The following is an 18,652-nucleotide window of genomic DNA, read 5'->3' as shown; positions in this document are numbered from 1 at the left end:
CCACTTACTAGTTGTGTAAATATCCTAGGCTTAGTTTCTGCATGAGTGAGAATATAGATATCAGTTTTTTGTAATGCCAGTCCCCGGCAGTGCCTAGCACATAGGAATTTCAGCCTTTGACAAAATTAAAAAATATTAATGAGTTATGATTGCAGGAACTTGATGCTACAGATTCCTAGCAACAAACAATCCTTAAAAAGTCTAAGGTGTCTAAAAAGTCTAACAGAATTAGAGTGAATTAAAATAGGCAGAAAACTTCTGAATCTTCCAGCTTCTCCATTTTGCTGCTAGGTATTCTGATTTTATCTCCTCAAGGCAAAACAGCCTTGAATGGCCATATATTTGCATAATGGCTTTTTTGTTGCTTCTTTTGCTCATTGCTTTCCACAACTAATTGATTGCCAGACCTATGCTAAAGCCTGAAGGCATCTTTGCTTGGAATCAGTTACAGCCCCCTACAACACATAAAGAAGAATGTTTATTTCACCTTGAAAAGGTGAAAAAAGTTTGTTTTCCCAATCTGGTATATATTTAAGCTGGGAAATTTAGGGTTTTTAATGTTTGTCATGAGGTAAGAATTTTTCAGTGCCTATTTGGAATATTAAAGGAGGCAAAGCCCCTAGACAAGAAAAGTATCAGCTACTTCTCCTTCTGTTATGTGGTCGCATTGCCATTGGGGAAACTGGAATTAGGAAGACAGTAGAAAACATATTCTAATATTGAGATCTAAAAGGTATTTGTTAAATTTGAGTCTGGCCATTGTCTAGAATCCAAAACGTGATGAACTTCTTAGGGTCAGTAAAATCTAATATTCCTAGAGCCAAACAGTCACATATACTTGTTTACGTTACCCTGGGAACATTTAGGGAAATGATTACTGGAAGATAGGTTCTAGTCCAGGTAACTGACACAAGGAATAGAAGAAAAGTCTAGGCAGAAATCACCAAAGGGGCAGAAAGACTCTTTAGAACAAATCAGTAGCAGGGAACGTAACAATTATGATCTACAGAGATCAGCTCATAAAATTCTGAAATGAAAGTTCCACTTGGGAATAGATCTTTTCTGTCATATTCATACTGTATCCTCAATATTTAGAATACTGCATGGCACATTAAGGTGCTAAATTGAATTCTATTAAGTAATCAAATATCTAAACGTCTGGGTTGAGGAAAGAGGACTAAGAAGGAATGTAAGCAGCTTTGCATCCAAGGTCTGGGGATGGTAAGATAAAAAAATAGGAGAGAGTAAACATATCAACAACTTGGTTTGCTCAGGTACCCTGTGCCTTACTGGCCTGATGAACTACAACAAACTCAGTTCTGAAACTTTAAACTCTTTCAGACCGTTAGAGAAGCCCAGTGACTGGATAATGGCTGCTGCTGAGAGCCTGCCAGCATTAGATAAGAGCACTAACTTAATTCTAAGGCATTATAATATAAATGCAAGGACTCATTAATTTTTCAAAATCTTGTCAAGAGTCCTGACAGAGAGGACCCAAATGAGAGTCCATGAGAAACAAAACAAAACAAAATAATTAAGGCTTAAGGATTTTCAACAACACACACACAAACACACACAAAAGACTCCACAACTGAACACTGTGGAAAAAGGGGTGGTGATTATGGTTGCTGCATGAGATCCCAACACAGAGTCTGGCAAAAGAAGTACAATGTAATTCTGAAGGCCCTCATGAGCAGATCAACAGCAGCGTCTTTTTGTCGGCAATGTTTGAAGTACACATCTACACATGTGCCTATTAACAGAGAGCTGTGCTCTATTATCAGCCAGTCGGGCTGAGTTCGGAGACTCAAAGTAAAGACCTACTCCTTACTCAGATCTCACTGTCAAAAGGAAATTGACAACGCAGCAAAGCAAAACATAGGTCCAGGAAGATATTTTTATCTTTTAATAAACAGTTTTCATTATCATCATCAAATGCCTACATTTTTACAAACCGAGTTTCTCAGCCCAGCATTTATAGAAAATTGCCAGGGATCATTTGTAGATAAAAGCACAATTCAATATTTATGAATTGCTAGTTTTCTATAAATATAGACATTTAGAGATGATCTTCTCACTAGTCATTAAAATTTGAACAGGGATCAAAGCTAGAATAATATTAACAATTCCTTGCATTTGTACAGTGTTTTACATAATACTATTAATAATAGATGGCATTTATTGAGCACTTAGCAAGTGCCAGGCACTTTGCATGTAAATTCTCATAAGAAATTCAGTTCAGTTCAATAAGCATTCACACCTACTGTGTGATCAATGAATAACACTTGGTTTCTGTCTTTAAAAACTCTCGTTTTGGTGCACTCAATCAATGTTTGGTGAATGAATAAATGAAGGGATGGATGAACAAATTAATTGGTGTAAATGGCAGTGTGGGATATAAAAATAACACAGGCTCGTCCCCCTACTACCCCTGGTCTTGAGAAAGTACTTCACCTCTCCTGGCCTCAATTTCTGCCTCTGTAATACAGGGATAATTAAAATCTCCCTTGCAAAAATGTGAGAATAGTAACAGCAAATGTAAAACATCTGACAAGGAATGGGCTCTTGGTGAGTGAGAATAGTTATCATCATCATCACCACTATTATTAAGCAATCCTATCCAATTCTCCTCATCCTCACTATAGCAATGGGACAAATAGAACTTTAATATCCACAAAAATACACAACATCTATACAAAAACGACACAAAAACTAAGCAAAGCAAGGGAAATCTACGGAACTGTCACTCCCAATGTCCTCCTAGGTTACTGCACAACATTTCTATGCTTAGGCTAGAAAAACACTCATAGAATCAACTTTAATTATGCTTGCAAAGATACCATGATAAAAGGCAAACAGGACAGGAAGTTTTCCAAATAACAGAATGTACCTTCCCTTATAATGGAATGTTGGTCACTCCAAATGTGAGACCATGTTCCCTAACCCAACATTCACAAAGAACAGTACCTAGAGCTCAGCGAGTGGCCATCCAGAAACTCATCTTATTCTTCTCAGCGCCAGTGAGGGTAAGCCCTAGCCATACAGCATACACTTGAGCCCTGAGTCAAACTCTCCAACCAAAAGGAGGTCCCATTCTGTGGGTCACTTACCATTTCGGTCTGCTGGTAGATTTCACCATAGGGGCCATCCCATCTCTATAAAGACTCTTGGTTTTGCTGAAGTTAACAATGTTGAAAATGACTCTCTGAAAAAGAATGAGGGAGAAGTTTGTCAGAAGACTATGCTATGTAGGTTGCCACTTCCTGATCATTAGGACTGGAAACAATAAGCAGGGTTAAAGGAATTCATATGGACTAGCTGCCAACAGCATAGTGAGGATAAACGGCGCCCACAGAAATTCAATGTGTTCGTGCCAGCTTAGTGTAGTGGTTAAAAGCACAGACTCCGGAACCTGGAAGCCTGAGTTTTAATCCCACTCTACATTCTCAAGCTGTGTGACCTTGTCAAGCTACTAAATTTTCTGTGCCTCAGTTTCCTCATCTGAAAAATGGGGATAATTATAGTACCTAGGGTTACTGATGATAATAAAATAAGTTAATATATGTACAGTGTTTGGAACCACACTTGGTATATAGTAAATGCTATGTAAAGTTTTAGCTATTATTAACTATACTCTCTTTAGGCTGACCTGGAATTTTCATGGAAATGGATAAATATTATCATTAGAGTGACAGTAGTGCATTTGAAATTCAACAAAACTAAAGACAATAACTAAGTGCAAAGTTGAAATTAAAAAATTTTGCAACTGGTCAGGACCCCTTTGGCTAGAACTGGCAGATGTATGTTCTTTTCTGCACCCTCTTTGTCCTCTGCTAGGGGCCAGGGGTACTGGGCTCAACCTTAATCTCAGCATCAACTTATAGGGGCATAGGTGCTTGGGTAAGTCCCTTCCCTCTCTGAGTCTCACCTTTAAAATGGGGGAGTGGGGTGTTCTAGATGACTATAGCCCTTCCAAGAGGGCAATATAGTTAAAAGAGACCAGGCCTTTGTTCTAGTAAACAATTTTGTCACAAGTGAGGAGGAGAGATTGGGAAAGAGAGAAGAATTGGGGTTAAAAGACCCTAAATAACCACTGAAATAGTCCAAAGGAGAGAGGATGAGGACCAGAGCAAAGGCAGCCAGAATAGTTGGAGAAAAGGGAAAGTTTTCAAGAGATTACCATAAGCCAACTTTTTTATCCAGAGGCAGTAAAAGAGAGGGAAGCATCAAAATTCGTGTATTATTTCATTCGACAAACATTTATTATGTGAGGTACTATATAATATCAAGTGCCAAGAATTTTATAAACTTAAAATTTAAAAAAAATATTCTCCTGTAACTATAAACAAAAAGGATACTAACATCTCCATTTTACAGATATGGGAACTGAGGCTCAGAGAGGTTAACTAACTTGTCCAAAGTCATGCAGTTAATAGATAGAGTTGATATTTGAATCCGTGGGATAAAAAAGATAAGTAAGATAAGATGTCCATGATCTCTAGCCTTGAATTACTCACTAAGGTGCCAAAAGTCCATAACTCTAACCAAGTCTATTTGCCAAAATAAAGGCAAAAATAAATATAACACTAATTTTTTCAAGCCTTTAAAATTTTCTTTTCTTAAAAAGAGAAAATCCAAACCATTTCTTCTGGCCACATATTTGGGACTACCATAAAATGTTTCGTTCTATGAAATAAACTCTTAGGAATAACTCACGTTTTCCTTTCTCTCAGAGACCCAGCCATTGACTCCATTTCCCGGCATTTCAGTTTCAGCCTTTCCTTCTGTCATTAAATTAAGTCATTAAGAATGACCAAGGCTATTCCATTATTAATAACTTGGACCTGCTCGTTGTGAGTTCAATTATTTCTCCCAGGGTCTTGGCTATTATCTGATTTAAGAAAATCAATATCAAGGGGACAAATGACCTTTGAACCTCACAGGGCTTAATCCGCCTTTTTTCTTTTGAGATTCCCAGTATCAGACCCATTTCCAGTGAACCTGTAAGCCATACTGCACTTTTAGGATCTAGATCAATGCTAAATGCAGGGGAAAATCTAACACAGAAATAATGTGTATATGTGAAGCTAGAATAAAGAAATGAGAAAGTGGAACATTTATTGACTGTTAATATCCTAATATGTGGCAGGAAAATTTCCCAGGTGTTTTAAATATGCTATATTATTTAGCTTTTCCATCCATAAACAAAAGTTGTTTACTTTAGACCAATTTTATACATGGGGAAATTGAAGCTAATAAAGGCTAATTGGCTTGCCCCCTCCTCCCCCAAATCCCAGCTCTATTAACTGGTGTTCTGACCATTAAGATCACACTTTTCTCTATAACACTACAGGCAAAAAGTACACTATATCTTACCATTCCCTATCCATGCATTATTTTTTAATGTTTTCCAGCCTTATTTATCAAGGCAGCATGTGGTTTGGAGAATCAAAGGTTTTTGGAAGTACACAATGCAGGAAATCTTGGCTTCACCTATTTAACACTTAATTATTAATTATTTACTCAAAATGCATCACAAGAAATAGCACCCAGGAGGTAATGGTAACAACAACTACAATAATAGCTAGCAACTTCTGAGCACTTTCTATGTACCAAATTTTTACACATTCTTCTTAATTTTTCATGCATCAAAGAAGAAATAATAATGGATATTAGAAAATATCTAGAATTGAAAAATTAATTCAGCACTACATATCAGAGCTTGTGGCATGCAGAAAAAGCAGTAAATAGAGAAGTTAAAATTTAGCCTCATGTGCATATATTAGAAAAGAAGCCTGAAAAAAACGTGCTAAGTACTCAACTTAAAATTCCCTCCACAAAATCCCAGAGACACAAAACACTGGAAGTGTTTGGTACATGTGAAGGTTGGGGTGTCAGGCAGGGCTTGGTCCAAAGTCCTTATAAAGAAAAATTAAGTACCCAAATTCTTTCCCTCACATTAAGCACTCAAGTGACTACTCTTTCTTCATCATGATGGGAGACTAGAGGGTCATTGCCCAGAGAGGTTGAAGCACAGAGACTCTGGATTCAAAATCCAGACTACTGGTAGTCAAGCTTATCTCTACAGTCAAGAGAATAGAGAATTCTTCTGTGGGAAAATCAACTTCCAATCAAAGATAAAAGATTTATTAATATAGATATAGGAGACTCCTCCAATGAGATGACTGGTTCTCCGTTGGCATGGTCCACACAAGCATTTAGAACCTCCACTTCAAATTTTAATGTCAATCTGTTAATGATGAAAAACATCCAATAGAAGCAGAGACTAAAGTAACCAAACAAATATATAGGAGGAAGAAAAAGGACTCAGAAAAAACAGAGGCAATGTGCAATAGGTGCATTGAAAACTAATTTAGCAGAAAAAGAAGCAATTTATTAGTACAAGGCAAGAAGCACACAGGAGGTAGTTGTAGAAGAAAAAAATGTAATAATATATCACAAGACTCACCTGTATTAATATTTACCTATTCATAGTAAAGAGAGGCCTGAATATTAATTTAACCTAAAGAGTGTTAATAAGGGGGGCCGGCCCCATGGCCGAGTGGTTAAGTTCACCACTCCGCTTCAGGCGGCCCAGGGTTTTGCCAGTTCGAATCCTGGGTGCAGACACGGCACTGCTCATCAAGCCATGCTGAGGCGGCATCCCACATGCCACAACTAGAGGGACCCACAACTAAAAATACACAACTATGTACTGGGGGGTTTTGGGGAGAAAAAGGAAAAATAAAAATAAAATAAAATCTTTAAAAAAAAATGAGTGTTGGGGCTGGCCCCGTGGCCGAGTGGTTAAGTTTGCGCGCTCCGCTGCAGGCGTCCAAGTGTTTCATTGGTTCGAATCCTGGGTGTGGACATGGCACTGCTCATCAGACCACGCTGAGGCAGCGTCCCACATGCCACAACTAGAAGGACCCACAACGAAGAATATACAACTATGTACCGGGGGGCTTTGGGGAGAAAAAGGAAAAAAATGTAAAAATCTTTATTAAAAAAATGAGTGTTAAAAATATGAGAAGAGAGGTGTTTGTATTTTGTAGCAGAAATGGTAAAGAAGGAAATTATCATCTTCATAATACCAAGTTGATAAATACTATCTAAAACAAAAATGAATAAAGAATAGCAGTATAGAAATTTTATTTGGAGATTTAAAGTAATATCAGAGGAAATAATGAAAGGAAATATGAGCAACTGCCTCAAGAGCAGGGGCCAAATCCTACTGCTGCTTGTCCTTGTTTAAAAAAAGACATGCTCATGCATTAGGTGTTGTCCACGACTGCTTTTGGGACATAACAGCAGAGTTGAGTAGTTGTGATAGAGACCTGATGGCTCACAAAGCCTAAATCATTTCATACTTTGTTCTTTTTTTTTTTTTCTCCCCAAAGCCCCTCAGTACATAGTTGCATATCCTAGTCGCAAGTCATTCTAGCTCCTCCTTGTGGGATGCCTCCACAGCATAGCTTTGATGAGCATATGTAGGTCTGCACCCAGGATCCAAACCGGTGGACCCCAGGGCTGCTGGAGAGGAGTGTGCGAACTTAAGCACTCAGCCACGGGGCTGGCACTCTCCCCCCCCCACTTTTTTTTTTCACTTTGTTCTTTATAGAAAAAGTTTGCTGATCCTTGCTTTAGGAAGCAGGAATCAAAAGTGGGGACATAGCAGAGGGCTGTTTTCTTTTTGGCCTTTATAGTGTTATTTTACTTTTTAAATTATGTACATGTATTTATTTTCATAAAAATTATGTACACCTGCAATTTCCACAATGTTATAAATCAATGCAGCCTCAATAAAATAAAAAAAAAATAAGTGAAATTAAAAAAAGGAAAAAGATAGAAAGCTACCCAACTCATTCTATGAGGCTATTATAAACTTAAGGCAAAAACAGGTAAGGACAACTGGAGAATGGAAAATTACAGCCCTGTGTCAGTTATAAACATTGATTGAAAAATTTTAAATAAAATATTACCAATTCAGATCCAGCAATAAATTTACACACACACTCATACATATAGCATATCAATACAGAGTAAGACGTATCCTAGGAATGGAAGGTGATTCAACACCAAAAAGAGCTATAAAGTAAGTCATCACATTAGCAAATTAAGTGAGAAATACTAAATTATCAACAACTAGATATAATAAAAAAATCTGATAAAATAAAAGACCCATTCAAAAATTTTTTAAAAATCTTTGCAAGCTAGAAATAGAAGAGAAGTTCCTTTATCTTCTGAACATTATCTATCAAAAATTTAGAGGAATTATACTTAATCATGAAATGTAAGAAACACTCCTTTGAAAGTCAGGGAAAAACAAGGATGCCACTATTGCTGTTTCTATTCAATATCATACTGAAAGTTCTAGTGTAATAAAATAAAGGTAGTAAAAAGTATAAAGATCAAAAAAGTGTAAAATTCATTATTTACAGATGATATGATTATCTACATGCAAAATAAAAGAGAAACTAAAGAAAACTTTTAAAATACATAGAAAGTCCAAGAAGGTTAGTGGATTCAAGAATGACACACAGATTCCAACAATGGACCTATAAAACAATGGACTTATAATTAAGAAAATTATAGAAATAAAATATAGGAATAAAAAAGAGAACATAGGGGTCGGCCCTGTGGCTGAGTGGTTAAGTTCACGTGCTCCGCTTCCGCGGCCCAGGGTTTTGCCGGTTCGGAAACTGGGCGCGGACATGGCGCCGCTTATGAGGCCATGCTGAGGCTGCGTCCCACATGCCACAACTAGAAGGACCCACAACTAAAATATACAACTATGTACTGCGGGCTTTGGGGAGAAAAAGGAAAAATAAAATCTTAAAAAAAAAAAAGGGAACACAACTATAAGCACTAAAAATATTTTTTAAAATATTATAATAAAAAGATATGCAATGAATTTGAAAAATTATTTTAAAAAAGCAAATTCTTAGAAAAACAAAAAGTGCCTTACAAAACTGAGTAATTCTACTAAATTTATAAAGATAATTTAACGTATCATTATAAAGTTTCCCACAAAGAAAATGCCAGGCCCAGACAGCTTCCTTAGTAAAGCCTCCCAAACACTTAAGGAAGACAAAATATACACAAATTATTCTATGCAACTGAAAGTGAGGGAATATTTTCCAACCTGTTTTATGGGACCAACATAACCTTGATAATGAAATCTTAAAAGGATATTGCGAGAAAATATCTTTCCCAAACATCTAAACCAAAAATTAAATTTAGTAGGAAGGAGGTAAATAAATAATTTACCTACGAACGCAAGGTTGTTTTAAAATTCCGAGATTACTCATTATAATATACCACATTTACAGATTAAAGTAGCTTATCTCAAAAGGTGAAGAAGAAGCATTTGATAAAATGTAACCTCTTTAATGATAATCAACTCTTAGCAAACTGAGGCTAGAAAAGATCATAATGTGATAAGTGATATCTATCTGAAGAAGAAACAACAACAGCAACATCATGCTCAATCATGAAAACTTTAAAGCATTTCCATTGAATTTTGGAACAAGAAGAGAAAGCCTGGAATTGCTGTTGCCACTCCTATTCAGCCTTGCACTGGAGGTCCCAGTCAATGCAGGGAGGCAATAAAAATAAATAAAAAGAAAACAGTTGGAAAGGAAGAAATAAAACCTTTATTATATACATAGCCAACGTTATTATGTATGTAAAACACCCCAAATTAATTTACAAACATCTAGAATTCATTGATACAGTCAAGATTAAAAAATCAATTGTATATCTATATACTAGCAATAAAAATTAGAAAATATATTTTAAAAGTGACACAAATTATGATAGTGTCAAAAATATAAAATACCTATAAATGTAACAAGAAGTACAAGGCCTCTACACAGAAAACTATAAAACATTATTGAAACGAATCAAAGAGGTTTAAATAAATGGAGGAATATATCATTCACAGTTGAAGATTCATTACTGGAATCAATGTAATGCACTAAAACCCCAGCAAGGGTGTGTGTGTAAGTGTGTGTGTAAGAATTGATAAGCTGATTATAAGATTTATATGTGAATGCAAGAGCAAAAAATAACAAAGACAATCTTAACAGATAACAAGACTTACTATAATGTTATAGTAATTTTCTGGCTTACATTGCTACAGATCAATAGATAGACCAATGGATCAGAACAGACAGCCTAGGAACAGACTCAACATATATTAGAAATAACATTGCAGATCCGACTGAAAAGTTGAACTATCAATGAATGGTGTTGGGCCAATGGGTCACCTATATGGAAAAAACATCAAGTTAGAACCCTACCTCACACCAAAAAACAAAAATAAATTCCAAATGGATTAAGGAATAAAATGTACAAATTGAAACACAGCAGATTATTTTATAGATTCAGGGTTATGTAAGAATTTTTTAAACGAAGCACCCGAAGCATAATCCACGAAAAAAACATAGATATATTTGACTGCTTTAGTTATTATATCAAAATATACCAAAAACATCTGAAAAGACAAGCCAATAATTGAAGAAGATATGTATAATCTTTATAACGGAAAAGGATTAGTACACAAACCTATAAAGAACTCCTATAAGTCAAAATATAAACAACAAGAATCCAATAGAAAACAGACCATGGATATAATCAAACAAGTTACAGAAGAAGTAGTGAAAAATCTATAAATATATGAAAAGTTTATCACCCACTAGTAATTAAGGAAACATAAATCCAGAAAATAATGAAATACATTTCTTTTTTTTTTTTAATTTTTTTTTTTTTAAAGATTTTATTTTTTCCTTTTTCTCCCCAAAGCCTCCCGGTCCATAGTTGTGTATTCTTCGTTGTGGGTTCCTCTAGTTGTGGCATGTGGGACGCTGCCTCAGCGTGGTCTGACGAGCAGTGCCATGTCCGCGCCCAGGATTCGAACCGACGAAACACTGGGCCACCTGCAGCAGAGCGCGCGAACTTAACCACTCGGCCACGGGGCCAGCCCCTGAAATACATTTCTTACCCATCAGAATAGAAAAAAAAATAGTAAATCTAAAAATATCAGATGTGGTAATTACATAGGAAACTGATTTTTTTGAACATCGCTGGTGAGCATGTAAAATAGGAGCCTCTTTGAAGGGAACTTAACAATAAAGACAAAAACACTTACAACCTGTTATCCAGCAATTCCACTTCTATGTGTTCTCCTAAGACAAATTTCACACACTGCATCAGGAGACATATAGAACGATGCTCACTGTAGCACTGTTTGTTTGTAATGGCAAAACAAACTAAAATCACTTAACAGAATGAGAATAGATAAATTGTGGTTCATTAATACAATAGACTACTATTCAGCATTTAAAGCGAATGAACTAGAATGACATTTATAAACACAGATAACCCCCCAGAATTATGTTTAATGAAAAGGCAAGCATTATAGCAGAAAACAATGGTATATTTTAAAGTGATACATACATGAACATTCTCTTTTATACAAAAGTGTAAAATCATACATGGGAATAATACTCATTAACTTCAGGACTGTGGTTACTTCTGGGAGAAAGAAGGAAGGAGAGAGAGGTTTAGCTGTACCTATAATGTTATATTTATCAAAATCAATAAAAGAAACCAAAATCTACAGGATGACAAAGTGTTAACATCTCCTTAATCTTAGTGGTGGATCCTTGAGTTGTTTTCATATTATCTTATGTATATTTGAAAAATTTCCCTAATTAAAATTTTAAGATTTAAATACCTTTAATTCATTAGGAATTTTAGTATAAAATATGAAGAAACAGTATAGCATTTTTTTTCAAATGGTTATCAAGTTGTTCCAACCTCTTACTGAATAAGTCATATCTTTCCTTTCTAATTTCAAAAGCCACTTTTTTTTCATATAATAAATTTTTATATGCTTGCGTTTTTTTCTGGACTTCCATTTCTGTTTCACTTATCTGTGTTTTTATTCCAGTGAACAGTCAGCCATTGTTACGATAATTGTAGTCTTATGATATGTTGCAATTTACATAAGGGCAAATCTCTAGTATATGCTCTCCTTTTACTGTTTTATATGGCTTCACATCCAGCAACATTTTTTGTCTTTTACTGGTTATTTTCTTTCATGACTCATTTTGTTTATATTTCCTTACAATTTTTTAAAAAAATTGATCATATTTCACAATTCCTTGAAATCTTTATTTTTCCTTTTTTTTTTAGTAATTTGAAAATTGTCTATCCTAGTTTTAGTCTACTAATGGTTATATTTAAATTCAAAAATAAATTTGATTCCTTAAGTTAGGCATGAGTAGTTTTCATATCAGTGATGTCAGTAACTCCTTTTGAGACAACCACTTGTTACTAACCTATTCTGATAATGAAGAGAGGTATACAACACAATGGGAGAAAGCTGCTTGGAGTATGTCTGGTTACACGTTCCAGTCATGGGCCACCATGTAGTCAGGTTAGTGTGAGTTGGGGAAGGACTGCACAGGAGTTTAGGGTGAATGTCCCTTGGTGTCACAACGTAGCAAAGGTTACACACAAAATGTGGCACTGAGCTAGGGATAAAATCTAGGTCTCTATTTTTTCAACCAATCAGCTACTTTCCTTCAGAGCCATATTTCATGTATTTATATTGCCTCCTCTGAGCCCAACCTGATTCCCAGCATTGTGGAAAGAAATGTTAGAGTTCCAAGCCTACTTCTCCCTGTGTTACTCTGACCATGTATTATTATCTTTCTGAGCCTTGTTTGCCTCACCTATAAAGAGGAAAATCATACCTATTTGGTGGAGTTGCTGTTAGGATTAAATATAACTGCCAAGACAATGGGGTCAGGAAACAATAAAAGAGTACACACATGTGTATACGTACATGCTCATGTGTATATATATGGATATATACATATACATGTGTGCACACATATACATGTATATGTGTACGTGTGAGATCAAGTTAAGCCTCCTGCCCATGAAGAAGCAATGAATTGCCACCCATGTTCCTAAAAGAACGCCAGGAAATCCTGGACCTGCTATATCAAAGGCATGAAGACTGCCATACAGATAATCACCATGTGAAAAATGATTCCTCATCCTCTTCTAACCTTATCCTATAAGCTGATGTTGAGGAGTCACAGGGAACCAACAAAGTTTGTTAATCAGCTGCACCTGTGTCTTGTTAAGTGGAAATTGTCAAAATCTTCACACAGATACTGCAGTCTGATAGAGATAATAAAGAAATGGCTTACAGATGGCACACTAGAAGATTCTTCTCCCTCACTGAAGGCTTGTGAGAAGACAGCCAAAAGAGATAGAAGGGGAATGGAGCAAAACATTCTCATCACGCAAAGTCTAGCATATCAAACAAGGGCATAAGCAACATGACAGAAGAAAAATAAGATCTTTCAGGGAACTCTTTCTTCTCCCTATAGCTCAGAATACATATCCACCAGCATACAGACAAAAAAATGCCTCTCTTTTCCTCAATCTGACAGCATTTCCTACAGACAGGTTTGTTCTCAATTTCATTCGTTCTTGCATTCAAGATAATCATTTCATTTAATAAACAGTTACAGCACTTCTAGTCTGCCATGTCCTGGGATCATAGAAATGAATAAGACCCTTTGCTCTTAGAGGAACTAAATATGTAAACACACACAAAATACTGAGGTAACACCTGCAGCCAGCCTAGTGAGAGGAAAGCTGCATCTTTACTGATGAATAAGGACTGGCCAGGCAGGAGTGAAAGTGTGGAAGACCTTCTAGTCAGGGGGAGCAACAAGAACAAAGGTTGAGTGGTTTGTGGAATTAGAAGCTGTTTCCTGTGGCTAGAGCAAAGAATTCTGGAGTTGGGTGGGGTAAGAGATGAAACTGTGGCATTAAAAGCCACAGTGAACTATGTGAGGCACGTTAAGGAGTTTTAATGTTTACTGAGAGCAACATGAAGAGGCTATTGAAGCATTTTAAGTGTAGGTGTGAAAGGTTCAGACCTATGTTTTGGGAAGAGCACCCCAAAACTGATTTCCTGTTTTCCTCCCAGGGTGATGGAAAGGTCAAGGTGAACAAACAGATTGCCAACTAGCTGGATGGCTGCAATCCTAGGCCAACCTACGATGTGCTGAGAGTAAATCTCTACATTTACCCACTCCATGTTTCCCTTGCCCAGAGGTGCTACCGAGTTAATAGGACAGGGAGGGCAACAGATGTATACATGTTTGATTTATTAAACGAGCTGCTCATCAGGCACAGGGGAGGAGGCCACAGGTTCTTGTCAGTGCCTCTGAAATTCTCAAACCAGAGTGTGTAAGTTTCCATCCTTATACAAAACCAAAAATCTCTCCTTTTTTTGTTCATCCAGTACCTCTCTTAAGGTGAACTTATTACCCCCTAGGCGATCCCACAGTGTTACCCACTTCTGATCTCTATTAGGTTTGTACTCTACTCGCTTGTATTATCATTTTATTATAATATGGCAAATGATGTCAATTCCTAGGTTATCTTGTTTAATGTCGGCACAACCTTTCCTTGATGAGATACCCAATGCCTATTTTCTTACAAATGTATTCAAATCATATATGGCAGACTGATTGCAAAATTTTTCACAATTCTTTCCACTCTGTGTCTACATTCTTTATACTATGATTTTGCTGCTCCTCCCATGAAAAGGTGAGTCTCTTGAATCTGGGCTGACGTTGTGATTGGCTTTGGCCAATAGGAATTGGTGGAAGTGACAGTGTACCAGTTCTGAGCCAAGACCTCAAGAAGCCTTGTGTAGTTGCATGTTCTTTCTTCAAATCCTACCACCAACATTTGATCAAATCCAGGATAGGCTGATAGAGGATAAGAGACCATACTGAAGAGAGCCCAGTTGTTCCAGCCAAAGCCATCCTAGACCAGGCTACAGCCAGCTGACTTGCAAACGTATGAGAGAACCTAGTAAAACTTACAAGATTATCTACACGACCCAGAGCTGATCATCAATACAGAAGAACCACCCAGCTGGGCCATGGACTCATGAGCATTAACAAATGCTTATTCTTTTAAGTCACTGAATTTTGGGGTGCTTTGTAATTTAGCAATAGCCAAATGATACACTATGTAATGCTCAGTTTCTGTATGCAAAAAAAAAAAAAAAACAGAAAAGAGAGCAAAAGAAAGAAAGGGAAAATTAAAAATAAGGGAAAGAAATCACTTATATGTAGAATCTAAAAAAGCTGAACTCATAGAAACCAGAGACTAGAATGATGGTTACCAGGGGCTGGGGGATGGGAAAAAAGGAGAGATGGTCAGAGTACGAACTTCCAGCTTTAAGATTAGTAAATTCTGGGGATCTCATGTAGAGCATGGTGATTATAGTGATACTATATTATATACTTGAAAGTTGCTGAAAGAGTAAATCTTAAATATTCTCAGCACAAAATAGCAATGGCAATTATATGACTTGATGGAGGTGTCAGCTAATGCTATGGTGGTAATCATTTTGCAATATATAAGTGTATCAAATCAACACCTTGTACATGTTAAACTTACACAATGTTATATGTCAATTATATCTCAATAAATCTAGAGCGTATTTTTTTTTTGGTGAGGAAGATTGGCCCTGAGCTAACATCTGTTGCCAATCTTCTTCTTTTGTTTGAGGAAGATTATCCCTGAGTTAACACCTGTGCCAATCTTTCCCTATTTTGTATGTGGGACACTGCCACAGCATGGCTTGATGAACGGTGTGCAGGTCTGTGCCAGGATCTGAACCTGTGAATCCCGGGCTGCTGAAGTAGAGTGCATGAACTTAACCACTACACCACCAGGCTGGCCCCTTGAGAAAAATTTGAAAAGAAGAAAAAGTAAATAAAAGAAAAAGGGAGAAAAAAGTAATTTACCTCACATTGTAGTTCATAGCCATACTACATGTATTAAACTGACTTTTTTTCCTTACTATCTTTGTAATGTTTTTGATACATCTATTCTTCCTTAAATATTAATTCCACTTATTTTTAAAATACTATTATTTAAACTTGGTCAACTAATAGATGTTTTGATCAATTTTTCTCTAGATTTTTACTCTCCAAATTCAGGTGGTGGGGAAAAGATCAGTTCCTGCCCTTAAGAAGTCTGCAGTTTGGCTAGGTTCACGGGAGGTCATGTGGATATGTTCTAAAGCAATGCCAATTTCTTTCTCTTGACTTACCTGTAAAATGAGATTATAGTATTAGGAGGCAGAAACCTGAGTTTGAATCTTGCATCCACCACTCACTGTCTGTAAACTTTAGTGTGTTTTATTTTACCTCAGTTTACCCATCCATAAAACCAGAATAATAATACTTTATCTCTAAAGGCTTAATCTTCAGCTAAATAGCTAACACAAATACTCTTTTGAGGGTTCTTTCAGCTCCAAGATAGAGGTTTCTACAATTCTATTTTCTTTTTTTTTAAAGACTGGCACCTGAGCTAACATCTGTTGCCAATCTTCTTTTTTATTTTTTCCTTCTTCTTCCTCCCAAAGCTCCCCAGTACATAGTTGTATATTCTAGTTGCAGGTCCTTCTGGTTGTGCTGTGTGGGACACCATCTCAGCATGGCCTGATGAGCAGTGCCATGTCCATGCCCAGGATCCAAACCTACGAAACCCTAGGCTGCCAAAGTGGAATGAGTGAACTTAACCACTCGGCCACAGGGCCGGCCCCTATTGTTCTATTTTTATTAAGTACTTACAGGGAACTTCATCTGCAAAATCTCATGTAATAATCACAATAATTGTGAAGAAGGTCTTAATATTCCTATTTTACAGATGAGGAAACTGAAGTTCTCAGAAATTAAGTAATTTGCCCAAAGGTACAGTGCTAAGACTGGTAGAATCAGGATCCAGAATCAGGTTTATTTGACTCAAAAGCTGGAGCTCTACACAATAAAACATAGTATGCCCCTCTTCTCAGTACTGGACAATCTAAGGCTAAACAAAGAAGTAGCAAACTCCTATCCTCCCATTTAGAATCATGTTGCAAATTAAAAGGCAATACTAGAAAGATCCATGCTTTCAATTTGTCTCTGAAGACAGACTTTTTTATAAAAAGCTCCTGATGGATAGCAAACTGTAGAGCAGTGATTCTAAGAGAGAGAGAGAGAGCAGCACTTGCTTAGAAGGGGCCTTTCCTGTTCCCAAAGCACCTGGGAATTATGGGACGACTGTTCTACAGCATAGCTTCATGGCGCTGCTTTCCAGGGCAGAGACCAAGTCAATAACTGTTATCAGACAGGAGCTTGAAGTTGTTTGCCAGTAGGAGGAAGCCGTTATACTAAGCCAAGCAAACTCTCTCATCCAGTTCTCCTGAGGCCAATGACAGCGGCTTGCGAGCTACTGATAAGATAGAGGTCTAGGTTCAGTCTCCAGCCAATACCAGGGCTAAACCATGTTCTGTTTCATGGTTGGGGTCAGGGCTAGAACCAACATAAGAGTTCGGTCTGGAGGCATAGTTAAGATTCAGTCTATCTGAGAAAGCGATCAGTCAATTTAGAGAACAATCCAATAAACAAATCAAAAGATTTTATAATTGCAACATGAGTTAAATGTGTTTTGAAAAGTTGATGCAATATTATCCTAATTGTATTTGCAACATTGCCCTGCTATGTTTAGCTGACACATTTTTCATCATTCACACAAAGCTCAGGTTGAGCTTCTACAAACTTCAAATTATTAGAATCCACATTTATGGAGCTTCACTTTATATCAGTTTTGGAAACCCGAGAATTGGAAGAGATCAATTTTAAATGGAAAAAGTGGGAGTATCTCGTGGATTGCAAACAGCAGATAAAATGTTTCTTTATTAAAGGCGGCTCTCTCCAATGAATTTCAGAGAACACTAAGATCTCCCCTTTGTTTAAAGGCAATCACGGTTTTCTGAGTTGTTCACTAGGGCTTTACCTTGGGAATGAATTTTTCATGACTGATTGATTGAAAAGACAATGCCAACAGAGAATAATACAAGCATAGGGACCTGTCTTACAAGGTAGAGTTAAATTACTCCAAGGGTTAGAATGACAAACCCAGGTGCTGCCTTCAACTCAGAAGTAAATTGACAATTACAAATCTGTTGAAAAATGAGAAAGATCAATTAGGAAAAGGTTGACTTGTACTAAAAAGTAGTGTTTGCTTTATTGAACACCATTCAGTGGATTTTGGAAAGACACAGAGACAGCACTATGGGAAAATGCCTATCTTTGGGTGGGGAATGGGAAGAGGCAGAGGGCGAGGAAAGTTAAACTGGGAGAGAGGAGATCCGCCTTCTCTTCCTGGTTTATGTCACTGACTTGCTACTCGACCTTAGGAAGATTACTTCCCATCTCTGATCCTCTATTTTCCCATTTCTAAAATAGAGATAACTGAAGAGTTTGGACAAAGTAATACAATTAAGTCAAGTCAAGAGTGAAAAGGGAGACTCGAGATTCTATATATATTTGTATGATTAATTCCCGTATTCTTCAAGAAACATTTATTGAACTCTGCTTATGTGCCTCAAACTATTTTATGTGCCGGGGATACATAGATAAACAAGACATACATAGTTGCTGCCTGCAGGTAGTTCACATTTTAGTGGGGGAGACAAACAACACACAAGTAAATAAATAAATGTATAATGCAGTATCAGGTAGTAATAAAAACTATGAAGAAAAATAAA

The 18,652-nt window shown here is 36.7% G+C and overlaps 1 protein-coding gene across 4 annotated transcripts in view; it reads right to left on the bottom strand.

The window, feature by feature from the left end:
• Positions 1-18,652, bottom strand: part of AGBL4 (AGBL carboxypeptidase 4) — a 1,219,476-nt gene that overhangs the window by 665,976 nt on the left and 534,848 nt on the right. For all 4 annotated transcript variants that reach the window (XM_044770751.2, XM_044770749.2, XM_070509980.1 and 1 more), the window contains one exon: positions 3,111-3,205. In XM_044770751.2, the coding sequence (XP_044626686.1) occupies positions 3,111-3,205 (95 nt within the window). The remainder of the gene's footprint in view (positions 1-3,110; positions 3,206-18,652) is intronic.

The sequence above is a fragment of the Equus asinus genome, chromosome 5 (genome assembly GCF_041296235.1).
Source record: "Equus asinus isolate D_3611 breed Donkey chromosome 5, EquAss-T2T_v2, whole genome shotgun sequence".
NCBI lineage: Eukaryota > Metazoa > Chordata > Mammalia > Perissodactyla > Equidae > Equus > Equus asinus.
Note: the sequence above shows the minus strand (reverse complement) of the source record. Positions and strands in the feature narration are given on the sequence as shown.